The 17,478-nt window shown below is 48.5% G+C and overlaps 1 protein-coding gene across 1 annotated transcript in view; it reads left to right on the top strand.

The window, feature by feature from the left end:
- NUDCD2 (NudC domain containing 2) overlaps window positions 1–17,478 on the top strand; it is an 87,498-nt gene that overhangs the window by 30,041 nt on the left and 39,979 nt on the right. Inside the window, exon 2 of the mRNA XM_030213535.1 lies at window positions 608–656. Coding sequence (XP_030069395.1) covers window positions 608–656 — 49 coding nt within the window. The remainder of the gene's footprint in view (window positions 1–607; window positions 657–17,478) is intronic.

Genomic DNA, 17,478 nt, shown 5'->3' with positions numbered 1-17,478 from the left:
ATATTTAGTTATGACTTTTCTAATAATTTCTCTTATTAATGTTCTTTTGTGAATGTTATATAAAAAACTAATAAAGAAATTAAAAAATAATAAGTATTGTTGTGATGTTTGTTATAAATCACTTGTAGTGGCATCCAAACCCTGTTATGTAAACGACTCTGAGAGATGGCTGGATGTAGAGCAGGGGATCTCAATCCAGTCCTTGGGACACACTCAGCTGGTCAGTTTTTCAGGATATCCACAGTGAATATGCATGAGAAAATTGTATGAACTACCTCCATTCCATGAAAATCTGGCTCATATATATTTAGTGTGGATTTCCATGTCCTCAGTCTGTACCTGAGGCAGTGAAGGCTTGCGGGACTTGTGTTAGGTAATGAGGTGTGTCAATCGTAGTTGAACCCTAATTCCCAATCCCCTGCTCTAGCCTCTAGGATAGTCCTCCTTTTTTTTTTTTTTTTTTGTTGCTCCAGTAAAAAGTATGACAACGTATAACAATTCCAGTACTCTTGAATAAAAAATGTTTACTTCTTTTTTTAGTAACTCCATCCCATAGGATGTGCTCCAGCATCTCTGAATTTCCTTGTGTCTTCTGTAACTTTTTTAGGGACAATTGTATGATTCTACAATATCTGATGAAGGAACATGGACGCTAGGTAAGTGTAAAAAATCACTTTTGTACAGGAATTTTTGTATATATGGTTGTACTACTAAGGATGAAGAATAAGCAGTAAAGATTATAGTTAAGTTGTGATAGTTTCCTTTGCACCAGCAGCAGATGAATCCAGCAGCTACTGGGTTGTGCTCGTCTACTAGCAGGTCAGGATATAAATCACTGACTTAAAACAGTGGTGTAGGACAGATAGCTCCTCAGAAAGCCAGTATATCTCTTATCTCCACAGGAGTATGGAAGGACATCCTCTAGCTCCTTAATTCCTCTGTTAGGGGTGCTCCTACCCTAGGGCTCCTGGGCAATTGAACATGGGACTATACAGCACCAGCATTAGAGGCTATATGTGGTCACCCCAGGTCCCTCCCCCACCCCAGGCATCCCCCTGCCACTGTCCTGTCGGCTTGCACTCTCCTCAACTCGGTGCCAGTACAGCTAATTGGACCACAAAAAAATTGCAGGGGGGTTCTGAGTGGATTTGAACCTAGGTTCTTGTGCGCTCTCTTTTTTTTTTTTTTTGTCTTAACGTGTGGAACAAGAAAGCTGACTGCATGTTTACAACCGGGTTAGCTCAGGAGCTCTTATCACCACATCAATGCGTGGTGGTAAGTGTTCCTACCCCCCCCCCTCTTTTCAGATTGGCTGCACGGCAAGTGCTTTACTTGCCACATGGCATTACAGAGGAAATTGGAGGGTCATGGGATAGGAGGAAATGTCCTATTGTGGATTAAAAACTGGTTGAAGGATAGGAAACAGAGAGTGGGGTTAAATGGGCAGTATTCACAATGGAGAAGGGTAGTTAGTGGGGTTCCTCGGGTCCTTGCTAGGACCGCTGCTTTTTAATATATTTATAAATGATTTAGAGATGGGAGTAACTAGCGAGGTAATTAAATTTGCTGATGACACAAAGTTATTCAAAGTCGTTAAATCGCGACAGGATTGTGAAAAATTACAAGAGGACCTTACGAGACTGGGAGACTGGGCGGCTAAATGGCAGATGATGTTTAATGTGAGCAAGTGCAAGGTGATGCATGTGGGAAAAAAGAACCCGAATTATAGCTACGTCATGCAAGGTTCAACGTTAGGAGTTACGGACCAAGAAAGGGATCTGGGTGTCGTCGTCGATAACACACTGAAACCTTCTGCTCAGTGTGCTGCTGCGGCTAAGAAAGCGAATAGAATGTTGGGTATTATCAGGAAAGGTATGGAAAACAGGTGTGAGGATGTTATAATGCCGTTGTATCGCTCCATGGTGCGACCGCACCTTGAGTATTGTGTTCAATTCTGGTCTCCGCATCTCAAGAAAGATATAGTAGAATTGGAAAAGGTGCAGCGAAGGGCAACTAAAATGATAGCGGGGATGGGACGACTTCCCTATGAAGAAAGACTAAGGAGGCTAGGGCTATACAGCTTGGAGAAGAGACGGCTGAGGGGAGACATGATAGAGGTATATAAAATAATGAGTGGAGTGGAACAGGTGGATGTGAAGCTTCTGTTCACACTTTCCAAAAATACTAGGACTAGGGGGCATGCGATGAAACTACAGTGTAGTAAATTTAAAACAAATCGGAGAAAATTTTTCTTCACCCAACGTGTAATTAAACTCTGGAATTCGTTGCCGGAGAAAGTGGTGAAGGCGGCTAGCTTAGCAGAGTTTAAAAAGGGGTTGGACGGTTTCCTAAAGGACAAGTCCATAAACCGCTACTAAACGGACTTGGAAAACTCCAAAATTCCAGGAATAACATGTATAGAATGTTTGTACGTTTGGGAAGCTTGCCAGGTGCCCTTGGCCTGGATTGGCCGCTGTCATGGACAGGATGCTGGGCTCGATGGACCCTTGGTCTTTTCCCAGTATGGCATTACTTATGTACTTATGGCCATTTCCTGCAGAAAAGAAAGACTACCCTTTTACCCACTGTGCTAAAAGGTGGGGGGGGGGGGGGGCCTGCATAACAGGAGGCCTCGAGACGGGTGGAGACCCACTCGATGCCTCACTGCTCCCAGCACGAGAGTTGGTCGCTCCACAGCAATTACCTTCGCTCCCGACGTTGATGCATTCCTCAATATCGACGACGACGACCTCGGTACCAAAGTCGACGTCGAAGGACCGGACCAAGCCCCAAAAAGCTTCTCTCATTGCGCCTCTCGAGATGCTTGAGTCCGTTTCTTCATGCAAAGACACAGACTACAAGTGGCTGGGCTATGGTCGGGCCCAAGGCAGTGGATACATCAGGTGTGGATATCAGTACCTGAGATGGTCCGGTTGCACTGAGTACAACGTTTGAAGCCGCTGGGTGGCTTTGATGGCATGGAAGGAAAAATGACTTCGGCAAAATCAAAAGACGCGATTGCGCCTGTTAAAAGAAAAAAGGGCACGAAAAGAAGGGAACAACCTGACCGCGCAGCCTAAACTGGCCACGTCGAAAAAGAAAGGAAACTTTAAAGGGGCAAAAAAATAAAGAAAAACAATGGGAAGTTTTTTTTTTTTTTTTTTTTTTTAAACATTGTAAATTTCTAACAAAGAAAAGAAATAAAGCAAAAGCCACACAAAGAACTCTTTCCCAGGCCAAAGAGGAGCAGGGGAAAATCTAGACCGCACCTCACCATGGAGAAAAAATAACTGAGCGGGAACGTTCATGCGACAAGCGGGAAGTTATCCGTGCATGGGCGGTTCATGCATCAGATCGCTCTAGCAAACTTTTTTTTTTTTTTTGCTTGCAAAATGCCGGATCCTGGGCCGACACGGACGTCGACCCACATGTGAGAACAAGCAGCCTGCTTGTCCTCGGAGAAAAAGCGATAGCAGTACATAATTAAGCCACATTGAGCCTGCAAATAGGTGGGAAAATGTGGGATACAAATGCAATAAAATAAATGTGTAATAGTTCCCCTGAGCAACCCCAAGGATGCCCATGGGTTCTCAATATGTTCAGTTTCATCAGGGTCTCACCTCAACCACCCCTGACTAGAGATATAGTGCTTAACCTGTAGATAGGGAAAGAAATCTGTAGGAGATAGCCCATGGGACTCCCGCAGGTCCCCGAAAGAGCACAATTCCCCAACATCTAGAAAATCCCGGAATTTAAGGAGACCCCGGTGTGCCCCAAGATTGGTTTATTTAGCTGACTGTTTATCACTTGGTCCGGACTTCAGCCAAATACATGGCACTGTTGATTTCTTCTTGCTGGTTGCTGTGGCTGCGCAATTGGACGGCAGATTTGGCACCCAAGTAGTGGCTCACTCGGTTGCCCTTTTGGTGGAATGCTTCTCTTTGGAGAAGATGTGGATTAAGATTGTGAAGGATTTGAGGGACTCCGGGGATCAACTCTTCTGGAGGACAAACCCAGATCAGCTCTGTGGACTGGGCCTGCGTGGCCTTTTCTGAGAGAGGCTCACTGTTACCATCCAGGTCGTCCTGTGATGAGTTTTCAGTGTCCCCAGTTTCAGCAATGTCCTTCCTTTCAAAGGGATAAATGGCCTGTAGCTATCTATACGCATCCAGGAGTTGCAGGCTGCTCTTCCCAATGATGGGGCACCGGTCCACTCTTAAGTGTATAATATAAGGGGTCAGCCAACATCACCTCATACCAATGCACTACCGCCTCCAAAAGGGTGGTGGTCAAGGCTACACTCTTCTCCTTGTTGGAGCAGTGGTGCCTGTTCCACCTCTCGAGGTTATTGTGGGGCAATATTACATTTATTCCTCGAAAAGGGGGATCCTTTCGTCCTATTCTCGATCTCCACAGAGTGAATCAGTTCTTGAGGGTCTGGCATTTTCGTGCCGGCAGTGCAGTCTGGAGAGTTTCTGACGGTGTTGGATCTCAGGGAGGCTTATCTCCGTATTCCTTTTTGGCCTCTGCATCAGCACTTTTTGCACTTTGCTATTCTGAGGCGCTAGTTTTGGATGCTACTGTTCCCCCGTACCTTCTCCAAGGTTATGGTGATCGTGGCAGCCTTTTATTAGAAGGAAGGGATCAGAGTCCATCCCTAACTGGATGACTGGTTGATTCAAGCGGATTCTGTACAGGAGAGTCGCAGGGCCACCGACTGGGTCATTGCGCTGCTTCAGTCTTTGGGCTGGGTGATCAACATTCCCAAAAGCCGTCTAGTTCCGTCACAAACTTTGGACTACATGGGAGCTTGCTTCGAATCAGCTCTGGGCTGTGTCTTCTTGCCAGAATAATGGAGGGACAGACTCCACTCCCAGATTTCCAACCTTCTGCAGTTTTTGAGTCCCCGAGCCTGGGACTACGTGCAGGTGTTGGGCTCCATGGCGGCGACCCTGGAGGTGTTGCCGTGGGTGAGGGTGCACACATGTGACCTCTACAGTCCTCGCTGCTGTGCAGGTGTTTGCCAGCCTCTCGGGATTATCGGCGCCATCTTCCGTGGTTGCCCCAGACCTGGCACAGTATGGCCTGGTAGCTTTAGGACTTTCACTTGCTGAAGGGAATGCCGCTTTCGCTGCCGCACTGGGTGGTCATGGTGACAGATGCCAGCTTGACAGGTTGGAGGGCTCATTGTTTCCAAAGCTATATGCAGGGGACTTGGACCGTGATGAAAACAGCTTGGCTGATCAATTGCCTGGAACTGTGTGCAGTCCTGAACACCTTGTGGGCATTTCAGGATCTGCTGACGGACAGGGTGGTCCAAGTGTTTTCGGACAACACAATGACGGTGGTGGCTTACATCAATCGTCAGGGCGGTACCCAGAGTTAGCCTCTTGCCGCCAAGGCGGGTCGCCTCCTCAAGTGGGCGGAAGCCCACCTTCAGTGTCAGCAGCACACATTGCATGACAAAACATGCGGATTATCTCATTCATTATATCCTGGAGCCAGCGGAATGGGAGCTGTCCACAGAGGTGTTTCGTCGGATTTGCCAGAAATGGGCATGCCAAAGATGGATCTAATGGCGACAGGCGAATGCCAAGGTGCCCAGCCTTCTTCAGCAGATGGAAGGAGTCCGGGTCCACTGGGCTAGACACGCTTCTCCAGCCCTGGCCGGAGTCAGCGCTTCTGTATGCCTTTCCTCCATTAGCCGGGTCCTGCTCAGGATTAGGCAGCACCCAGGATGGGTCATTTTGGTGGCTCCAAATTAGCGTTGACTTCAGCTTCTGGTGGAGCCGCCCTTTTGACTTCCGTTCCGCCCTGGTCTTCTTCATTAGGAGCTGGTTCAAATAGATGATTCCTGCTGCTTTGGTCTTGCGGCCTGGCTCTGGAACGGGCGCATTTGAGGAAAAAGGGTTACTCGGATGAAGTGATAGCTACATTGTTGCAGGCTCGGAAGCATTCTACTTTGACAGCGTATGCTCATGTTTGGCGCACCTTTGTTGCATGGTGTGAGACTCGTGCGTGGTCGCCTTTGTAGGCATCAGTGTTTCAGCTCTTGACCTTTTTGCAAAACTTGTTTCAGAAAGGATTGGCCTCTAATTTGCTTTGTGTGCAGGTTGCGGCTTTGGCCTGTTTTAGGGACCAGGTGTCTGGTTCATCCCTGGCTGTTCATCCGGATATGGTTCATTTTTTGCAAGGTGTGCTTTATCTGCGTTCTCTGTTGCATCGGCTGTGTCCCTTAGGGTATTGCAGGGAGTGCCCTTTGTTCCCTTGCGGAGGGCTTCTGATAAGAATCTCGCCTTAAAGGCAGTATTTTTTGTGGCGTGGTGTCGGCGCATAGGGTTTTGGCGATCCAAGCCCTATAGTGTCAGTATCCCTTTTTGCGGTTTTCAGAGTCTGGAGTCACCTTCCGGACGGTACCTCCCTTTTTACCGAAGGTCATATTTTACTTCTGTAGGATTATCCCACGGATTTCGGGAAGCCTCAGCTCTTGGATGTTCGAGTTCTTCTCTATTTTCAAATGTCTAATGAGTTTCAACAGTCAGATCACCTGTATGTTCTTTAGGATGCCTGACAGGGTGATGTGGCTTCAGAAGTTAATATCGCAAGATGGATCAAGGATTCGATTTCTTTGGCTTACCTTTTGAGTGGTCGTGTTGCGCCAGAGATGTTACATACCCATTCTACTAGGGCTTTGTGAGCAGAAATGTTGGTTCTGTCCCTGGATCTGTCAAGCAGCTACTTAGGCCTTTTTTTCTTGGCATTATAGAGTGGATGTGGCTGCCAAATCAGATGCTTCCTTTGGAGTGGTGGTGTTGTCACGGGAGGCGACAGCTTCCCTCCCTCTTTAGGGATTGCTTTGGTACATCCCACCAGTTCCTGGATTCATCTGCTGCCTATGCTAAGGGAAGGTAAAAATTGTCTTACCTGACCTGATCATTTTCTCCCCTTCTTTCCGTCACATTTTTTTTGTTTCTCTGATGTGTTTCGTTCCTTTTCTGCTTAGGTTGTTTAAAAAAAGAAAAGAAGACACCAAGGTCAATATTAGAACTGGTATGCATTACAGTTCCATTTTGACTGTTGTGGTTTATAGTTGGTGAGGAAGGTTTCCGGTTTGTTGCCGAGATCTCCTTTGTGATGAGACATACTGGCAGATGGAGGAGCTAGTCGTCCAGTATCACTCACTTCAGTTAGTAATCTCTATCTCCACCAGCTGGTAGACAGACACAACCCACCAGTTACTGGTTTCACACACACTAGTTACTGGATTCATCTGCTAAGGCTAAAGGCAAGAAAATTATCAGGTAAGGCATAATTTTACCTTTCTGCCACAGCCTACAACATTAACAGATAGCCTCTAGAAAGCACTGCAGGGCCTAGTTCAGTCTTCAATCCTACCACCCTACCCTAACTCCTGCCTACCCGTAGCAGAACTTTCATTTATAATCAATTATTCTAATTAGGATAACAAGGGAAGAGTTCTCTTACAGAGTTTTAATTACATTTCATTACTTTCCAAGAAGAAAACACTAAATAAATCACACAGGGGCTCATTTTCAAAGCACTTAGCCTCCCAAAGTTCCATAGAAACCTATTGAACTTAGCCTCCCAAAGTGCTTTGAAAATATGCCTCACAATATACCATATGAGCTAAAGGCTTCTTTATATTACTGAAAATAATCAAAAATACTAAGAAGGAGACAGCAGTCCAGCAGCGAGAGGGGTGCTATCCAGTCTTTTGCATAGGTATCAGATGTATGATTATCTCCCTGTTGATCACAGGTTATATGTTTGTGCACGATGCAAAGAGCTCGTAGCTCTCAGAGAACAGGTCCGTTCTCTCAGTGCTAGAGTTAGAGGAGCTGAGGGAAACGGAGAGGTACACAGAGGAAACCTACAGGGACATTGTAGAGAAGTCCCACCTCCAGTCTGGCAGCCCATGACCTGCCTTGGAGGAAGGAGGTCTCCTAAAAGCAGAGCATCACCCTGGTGCAGTAGGTAGTACTGCTGTCTCCAAGAACTTTTGCCCAGGGGAGAATGGTTAGAATAGCTGTTGCAGTTGATGATTAGGCATGTAGATAGCTGGGTGGCTGGTGGACGTGAGGATCGTCTGGTCACTTGCCTGCCTGGTGCGAAGGTGGTGGATCTCGTACGTCACCTAGACAGGATCTTAGATAGTGTTGGGAAGCACCAATGACATAGGAAAGTGTGGGAGGGAGGCTCTGGAAACCAAATTTAGGCTTGTGGGTAGAAAGCTGAAATCCTGAGTTGCACGGGAACAGAAATGTTACCTGTCCTCACCCGTCCCTTTTGGATTTCTACCCATCCCCACTTGTCCCTGCAAGAAATTAACCTGTCCCCACTCAAACCCGAAAGAATTTAATGATGCATTAAAATAAAATTCTGGTCGGCTCTCTCAATCTCTCTCTGGGTTCGAGCCACAGCACTGCAGGCAAGGTAGGAAAAGAAGTTGGAACGTGGAACGCTCTGGTGCGTTCATGTAAGACTGTCTCTGATTCACTAGCACTATGTGCTAAGATGTCACCACATACACGAACTAGTAGGTCAGGTGACATCTGAAGCTCATGCTTGTGTCAGAGCTGAGGTCTGCGCAGAGTGACAGCAGATAAAAACCTGAACAGTCCATCCAATGTGCCCAATAGTCACACTCATTATCAGTTTATGAATCAATGATGAATGTGATATTATATACTTAATTATGGTCTTTGGTGTTTGTGGAACACAAACCATAGAAGTCCACCTGACCCTATCTTTATTATCCAACTGAAGTTGCTGTCAACCCCCACTCCAGCCTATTCATCTTCTCATTTGTGGGACACAGTAAAATTCTGTCCAGCACTGTCCTCATGTTCCAGCCATTAAAGTTGCGGTCTAAGCCCTTTCCAGACCATCCTAAACCAGATTGCCGTGTATGAAACACGGACCATACAAATCTGCCTGGTATCGGCCCTGGTTCATCACAGCCGGAGTCACCATCTAAACGTCACTTGACACATTATAAGTACATAAGTAATGCCAAGGGTCCATCGAGCCCAGCATCCTGTCCACGACAGTGGCCAATCCAGGCCAAGGGCACCTGGCAAGCTTCACACACATGCAGCCATTTAAGTTTATACTTTTTATAACTTCCATTTTCTAATTAGAGGTCCTCTGTATTCATCCCACACCTTTTTGAATTCAGTCACAATTTGTGTGTCTACCACCTCATTAATGGAGACTTTACTCATCTGTGCTGTTACAGCAAGTAGGAGGAGACAGCACTCAAAGAATTTGGTACTTGGTAGGTGAGAGACTGGTGCAAGTGCACTGTACGCTTCCACAGGAGCCCCACAGGAACTGCTTCCATCACCACAGGATTCCCACAGAACTGCTTCTGTCCCCGTGGGATTCCTGCAAACCCCGTTCTCATGCAGGTCTCTAGTCCAGATCATCCAGGGTAGCATTTTTAGAAATGCTCCCCATTCCACACTCAGGACCCAAAAGGCAGGCAGAGCTCCAAAGTCTCAATGTGTGGTTGAAACAATGGTGCAGGAATGAGGGATTTAGATTTGCTATGAATTGGGCAACATTCTGGGAATGGAGCAGTCTGTTCCAAAAGATGGGCTCCATCTTAACTGGAATAGAACCAGACTGCTGGCGCCACCTTTTAAACTAGAATGGGGGTAAAAGCCGACAGTCGCCCAGCAACACGTGGTTTGGTGTGGAATATCCTTGAGGGATGTACATTACCCCTGTCAACTTCTAAGCAGCTTGTAGATCCAAAGAAAAAACGCAATTTGAAGTGTCTTGTGTACAACTGCTAGAAGCCTACAAAATAATATGGGAGAGTTATAGCACTAAATGATGAGGAAGATATAATAGGCATCTCAGAGACTTGGTGGAAAGAGGATAATCAGTGGGACAGTATTTTAACAGGGTAGAAATTGTATTGCAATGATAGGATCAAATTGGAGGGGGGGGTTGCGCTATATGTTAGAGGGAATTGAGTCAAATAAAATAAACGTTCCATATGACACGGATAGCAGCGTGAAATCATTATGGATAGAAATTCCATGTGTGAAGGGAAGGAGTATTCTTATAGGGCTGTACTACTGTCCGCCAGGACAGAACAAACAGATGAAATGTTTACAGAAATTAGGAAAGCTGGGGAATTGGGCAACACTATAATAATGGGTGATTTCAATTACCCCAATATTGACTGGATAAATGTTACATCAAGGGAGTACCAGGGAGATAAAATTTCTAGATGTAATAAATGACTGTATCTTGGAGGACTTGCGGTGGAGCTGAAAAACAGCATGGCCGCCGTGAGACTAGCTCCGTAGAGCTCCCGACCGAGGCCCCCAGGTCCGCGGAAACGGGACCACCTCCCAAAGAGAGTAACATCAGCGGGAATGCGAGGCAGCGAGTGGCGAAATTAAAAAAGCTCCGGAGCAGGGAGAATGGAAAGAGTGACCGCATCGTGGCGAGCTTCAAGATGGCTGCCGGGATGAACCACGTTGCAGAGAGAGAGCACTGAGAAGGGGGGTAGGTGGAGAGCAGCAAAGCGAGCTCCTGCGGTGCCCCTAACGCAGGGTGAAGGAAAGAGCAGAGGCAGGAGCAGCAGAGGCTAGAGAGAAAGGGAGCCAGATCCCCAGTGGGTTTACCCCCCCCCCCCCCCCCCCCCCCCCCCCGTCGTGGTGGAGCAAGCCCACAGCAGCAGCAGGGGAACCCTGCAGAAGACAGGAGGAGAAGGAATTGAGAAGTGGAGCAAGAGAGCAGGAGGAGAAGGGGGGAGAACGCTGTTCTGAAGAGAGCTGTAAGTGCTGGGGGGCAGAAGAGACAGGACACCCCACAGGGCACTGGGGGAGAAGGAGAACTGAAGTGAAAAGTTGAACTAAAGTTGCCTGGGTAGGAACCCCCCCCCCCCCCCCCCCCCCCCCCCACAGTCAAAGAAGAAGTCGAGATATTGCTTTAGGAGTGGATGTTGAATTTGGACTGCAGGTAACAGGATAACATAAAGCAACTCCAGAGGGCTGGTGTGGTGGGAAGAATACAGAATACCAAACACTAAAACTGCATCATAATCTATTACCTGAGGGGACAATATTCCAGGCGACACCGGAGGTGGATATAAGTTATTATATTGCAAGGGGCGATAAGAAGGACAAAGAGCACTGTCACCAGGAGTACAGAGACTGTTTTAATAAAGTACGCCTGGTTGAAAGAGACATAAAGAATGCCACCGAAAAAGAGTTTGGATAAATTCAGGTACGGAGCAGACCAGGTGGGGAAGGCGAAGCAGGAGGTGACAGGAACTGCACAGTACGTAGAAAAAATGGTTACGATCCCCTCGGACTCCGAAGATGACACCCACAGATAGACGGGTGAGAATACTGAAGAAATCACCAAAGCTGATGTGGTGGGATGGTTCAAGGAGCTGAAGTCAGACCTGGAAGGATACCGAAAGGATATCCAGTGTACACTCAGAGAGATCAGGACGGAGATTAAGGATATGGGGATTTGGGTGAAAGAACTAGAGGAGAAGATGGAAACAGTACAGGCTGAAGCTCGGAGCAAACATGTAGAGTCACAGAAAACTGCAATAGAGATCCAGCAGTTAAAAGATCAGGTGGAGGACCTGGAAAATAGGTCCCGCCGAAACAATCTACAGTTTAAAGGAATACCAGAGCTGGACATTTTCAGCAATTGCGAGGTGGTGATCCAAGAACTGTGTCAATATGTCTTAAACCCCGAGGGTGAAGCAGGGTAACGGACCATTAGTTTGCAACGAGTACACCACAGTGCAGGCCCTCAAAGGGGAACAGCCCCGAGAGATATCATAGCCTGTTTTTGGACTTCCCTATTAAAGAGAGGATTTTGACAAAGGCAAGGCAACAGAAGGTGATTCACTGGAAAAATTACAAAATAGGAATATACCAGGACTTGGCAGGAATTACGCTGCAACATCGAAGAGCAATGGGAGAAGTGACTAGCTACATGAGAACTAATGGGATTAGATACCGTTGGCTCTTCCCCTTTGCAATCTGGCTTACAGTTGAGGGAAAGTCATGAAAGGTGAAGACACCTACAGAAGCATGGGAGGCGCTGCGAATGCTGGGATGTAAGGGATGGAGGAGTGGCCTAGTGTTTAGGGTGGTGGACTTTGGTCCTGAGGAACTGAGTTCGATTCCCACTTCAGGCACAGGCAGCTCCTTGTGACTCTGGGCAAGTCACTTAACTCTCCATTGCCCCATGTAAGCCGCATTGAGCCTGCTATAAGTGGGAAAGTGCGGGGTACAAATGTAACAAAAATAAAAAGTAAAGGGACTACCAGAGTGGGAGAAACAGCCGCCGGAGAATGAGGAGCCAAGAGCAGACTCGGCATAGCAGATGGTGACCAACAGAGGGAAGAAATCTGACAAAAGCGCCTCCTGAAACTCTAAAGGAACAAGAGAGAAGATAGACTGGAAATGTATGATAGGACTTATGTTTGGGTTAAATGGTTGGTGTTGATTTGATTCAGGGCTGGGGAAGTTCTGAGGGGGAGGGATGGGAGGCGAGACACGTATCCAAGGAGTTAAAAGGGAGGGGGAGACAGAGGAGTGGGGGGTATGGGGGCCCAGGGGGTAAGAACGGAGCGACCTTTCTAATTGTCGGACAAAGAAGTGTCCGGAGAAAGGAAAGGGGAGGGAGGGAGGGAAAGACAGGGAAATAAGGGGGGCATTTTTGGAGGGGGGAGGGGGAAGGGGAAAGGAATGAGGTTAGGATCCTGGAATGTCAATGGGCTCAATAACCCAGGGAAAAGAGCAGGGGTAATGAAAGAACTAAACAGGTTGCGATGGGAGATGGTGATGTTACAGGAGACTCACTTAAGACCCAGGGATGGTTATCTGCTCAGAGGGAACAGGTATAAAGAGGTAGTGACGCACCAAGCTACAGGGGGGAGGAGGGTGGGGGGAGTGGCCATATTGATAGACAAGCGGGGGGATAATAGAAAAGGAATTCAAAGTTACAACAGGGAGATGTGTGGCCTTAAGGGGCCGGATACAGGGAAGGGAGATTAACTCTGATCAACATCTACGCCCCCAACACGGGACATGGGGAGTTTTTCCAGACTCTGTGGGATGAGATCCAAGGATTCATAAGGGGACAGGTGATTATGGGAGGGGATCTCAATATAGCCCCAGATGCGCGGTTAGACCACTCGGTAGGGGGTGGACGATATCAATCAAGCTCGGGGAGAAAGGCACTTCAGAGATTCTTACGACAGATGGAGTTGGTGGATAGTTGGAGGATGGTACATGGCATGTAGTGGGGATACACCTTTTACTTCCATGCAGCTAGCTCCTATACGAGAATAGACAGGTTGTGGGTGCATCGCAATGGGGTGCAGATGATAACAGAGGCAGAAATAGAATCTATACACATTTCTGATCATACGCCAGTATGGCTTATCTTGCAGGGATGGGGCTACGGGAAGAGAAACACAATCTGGAAATTGAATGAATCTCTCTTGGGGGAGGAGCAGGTGAGGGAGGAGGTGCAGGCCATTATACAGGAATATTGGAAAATCAACGACACAGGGGAAGTGAGGGATGGGATCTTGTGGGATGCAATGAAGGTAGTGGTGAGGGGAGTATTGATCAAATGGGGAGCGAGGAAGAAAAGAGAGAAGGGACAGGCGATGATGTTGTTGAGAATGAATAAGTTAGAAAAGACCCACCAGAGAAATCCTTCGGCAAGGGTATGGGCTGAACTGAAAAAGACCAGGGGGGGAGATGGACCAGGCACAGATGGAGAAGATTGAATACATGAGAACGCGCATGCGTCAGCAATATTTTGAATTTGCTAACAAATCAAGTGCGATGCTGGCCAGATGTTTGAGGGCTAGGAGGGGCAAGTCAACGATACAGAGAATAAGAGATGAGAAGGGAGGGTGGCGGTATACCGATCAGGACATTGAAGAAGGATTTTTAAAGTATAATAAGGAACAGCGGGAGGATATAGCTCGGTACCTAAACCAGATCCCCCTGCGAAAATTAAGCGGGTAGGAGAGTCAGAGGATAGGGGAGCCTGTAGGACTAGGAGAAATACAGGGGGTTATTAAAAACCTTCCTAATGGAAAGGCCCCAGGGCTGGACGGATATACGGCCCGGTTTTATAAGTATTTTGAGAGCTTGGTAAGTCCTGTGTTAATGAGGGTGGGTAATGGAGTCCTGGAAGGCGAGGAGCTTCCAGGTTCCATGATGGAGGCGGGAGTGGTAGTCATACCCAAACCGGGAAAGGATCAGACTAGGTGCGGGTCTTACAGACCCATCTCCCTAATAAATGTAGATGCCAAAATTATAGCTAAAGTGTTAGCAAATAGATTGAATAGACTGTTACCGAAATTGATCCATATGGATCAAGCGTGATTTTTCCCAGGGAGACAAGTGGGGGATAATATTAGGAGGACGCTGCATTTGTTATGGGAAGCTCAAAAGACTGAAGGGGGAATGGCAATATTATCGAAGGACACGGAAAAGGCGTTCGATAGGGTAAACTGGGGGTTTTTGCAGGAGGTGTTGGGTAGGATAGGGCTGGGAGGAAACTTTAGTTTATGGATTTGAGGCTGTATATAGGAGCCCGAGAGCTTGCTTGAATATTAATGGGGGTTATTCTTCCTTTTTCCCAATAAGTAGGGGGACTAGACAAGGGTGCCCGCTGTCCCCACTTTTGTTCGCCTTATACATAGAGCCGCTAGCAGAAAAGATACGGGAGCATCTGGGGCTGAAAGGGATGAGGAGAGGGGAGAGAGAACACCGTATAGCGTTATTTGTGGATGATATGTTGTTGTATATGAAGAACCCGGGGGAGATGCTATCGGTGATTCAAGGGATCTTTGAAGAGTATGGTAGACATGCAGGGTTGAAAATAAACACGGAAAAAAGTGAGATCATGGGAATATCGTTGCATAAAGAGGAAGAGTCAATCGTGAGGGAGAGGTATGAATTTAAGTGGACGCCAAATAAACTTAGATATTTAGGGATACAGATACCAGGGAACTTAGAGTATTTCAACTTAATTACGGCCGTTTGCAGGAGCAGATTAGAAATGATTTGTTGAGATGGAAAAATAAGTGGCTGTCCTGGTGTGGGAGAATGGCGGTGATTAAAATGATTCTCCAAGGACAAGCAGGCTGCTTGTTCTCACTGATGGGTGACGTCCACGGCAGCCCCCTCCAATTGGAAACTTCACTTGCAAAGGCCTTTGCTAGCCCTCGTGCGCCCATGCGCTCCGCGCATACACGACCGTCTTCCTGCCCGAACCGGCTCGTGTTCGTCAGTCTTCTTTTGTCCTCGCTCGGGACGGTCGTGTTTTGCCGCCGTTTCGTGCCCCTCTAGTTGACCTCGCACGTCTTCGCGATTTTCGCTTTAAAAAAAAAAAAAGAGACCGATCCGGTCTTTACCCCTTTCCCGTGTTTCCAGCTTTTTCCCCGCGTAAGTTTCCTTTCGCTTTCGGGACCGGCCTATTTGGCCTCGGTACGGGTTTTTTCTCCCTTCTTTTTGGTGCCTTTCGTCATCATCGCGAATTTTGATTTCGCCGGCGTGATTTTTCCACCCATGTCATTGAAGTCTTCCAGCGGCTTCAAGAAGTGCACCCAGTGCGCCCGGGTAATCTCACTCACTGATAGGCACGCTTCGTGTGTTAAGTGTCTGGGGGCTGGGCACCGCCCGCAGGCCTGCAGTCTTTGTGCTCTTTTGAAAAAGAGGACTCATGTAGCGAGATTGGCCCAGTGAAACGCGTTGTTCTCGGGCTCTTCGACGACAACAGCATGGGACTCGTCGAGTGCATCAACGTCGACAGCATCGAAGTCTTCGACCTCTGCATCGGCATCGACTGCATCGAGGCTTCTACCTCCTGCATCTTCGGTACCGAGACATCGAAAGGCTGCGTCGACATCGGTGGTACCGGGACCTCCGCTGTTGCTGAAGTCGTCGGACGGTGCTTCGTCTGGAGTGCAGGTGAGGGCTGTCCATTCCCCTGCTGGTGGCGGTGAGCCTTCAGGTGGGTCTCCTCCTGCCCTGAGGGCTCCTGCGGTACAGCCCCCACCCCCCCCCCCCCCCCCCCCCCGAGATCGATCTTCTTCGAGGAAGCGACGGTTTGATTCTACGTCCTCGTCGGTACCGGGAAGCTCCAGTGACATGCTTCGCTTGAAGAAGTCAAAGAAGCATAGACACCGGTCTCCTTCCCGTCTCGGTACCGAGAGCTCTGGGTCGCCGAGGGAGTCGGCACCCAGTAGGCATCGGCACAGAGAGGACCGCTCACCCTCTATTCAGGAGGTGTCGATGCGCTCCCCCTTGGACAGCCCGTAACCGTCTCCATGCCCGGAACAGACTCTGACCTCGACGCCTGCATCTGTTTCTCAGCCTTTCTCCACAGCCGCTCTGCACGAGAGTCTCCGGGCCGTTCTTCCAGAGATTCTGGGAGAGCTGTTGCGCTCTTCTCCGGTACCAGGGGTGCTTGCGCCACCGGTACCATCGGGTGAGGCGACGGCTGGCCCTTTGCCCAAGGTGAGGTCTCCGGTATCAGTACCGCTTGCGGTACCGGCTACGGCCGCCTCCCAGGCAGACTCCCCGACGACGTCAGCGGAGGGAGTTTCGCCGGTGCTGGCGAGGGAGTCCACCTCTCGACGCTCCTACCGTGGCCGTGTTCCCACGGAGTCGAGTCGGGCACGGCTTCAGACGCAGGTCCGTGAACTTGTGTCTGATACCGATGGTGAGGCCTCGTGGGAGGAGGAGGAGGACATCAGATATTTCTCTGACGAGGAGTCTGATAGCCTTCCTTCTGATCCTACTCCCTCCCCTGAAAGGCAGCTTTCTCCTCCCGAGAGTCTGTCTTTCGCGGCCTTTGTCCGGGAGATGTCTACGGCCATCCCCTTCCCGGTGGTCGTGGAGGATGAGCCCAGGGCTGAGATGTTTGAGCTCTTGGACTATCCTTCTCCACCTAAGGAAGCGTCCACAGTACCCATGCATCATGTCCTAAAAAAGACATTGGTGGTGAACTGGACCAAGCCACTAACTAATCCCCACATTCCCAAGAAGATCGAATCCCAGTATCAGATCCATGGGGACCCAGAGCTGATGCGCACTCAGTTGCCTCACGACTCTGGTGTGGTGGATCTGGCCCTAAAGAAGGCTAAGAGTTCTAGAGAGCATGCTTCGGCGCCCCCGGGCAGAGACTCCAGAACCTTAGACTCCTTTGGGAGGAAGGCCTATCATTCCTCTATGCTCGTGGCCAAGATTCAGTCCTACCAGCTCTATACGAGCATCCATATGCGGAACAATGTGCAACAGTTGGCGGGTTTGGTGGACAAGCTCCCTTCTGAGCAAGCCAAGCCGTTTCAGGAGGTGGTCAGGCAGCTGAAGGCGTGCAGAAAATTCCTGGCCAGAGGGGTATATGATACCTTTGATGTTGCATCCAGGGCCGCTGCTCAAG

Source organism: Microcaecilia unicolor, chromosome 8, assembly GCF_901765095.1.
Source record: "Microcaecilia unicolor chromosome 8, aMicUni1.1, whole genome shotgun sequence".
Taxonomy (NCBI): Eukaryota; Metazoa; Chordata; class Amphibia; order Gymnophiona; family Siphonopidae; genus Microcaecilia; species Microcaecilia unicolor.
Note: the sequence above shows the minus strand (reverse complement) of the source record. Positions and strands in the feature narration are given on the sequence as shown.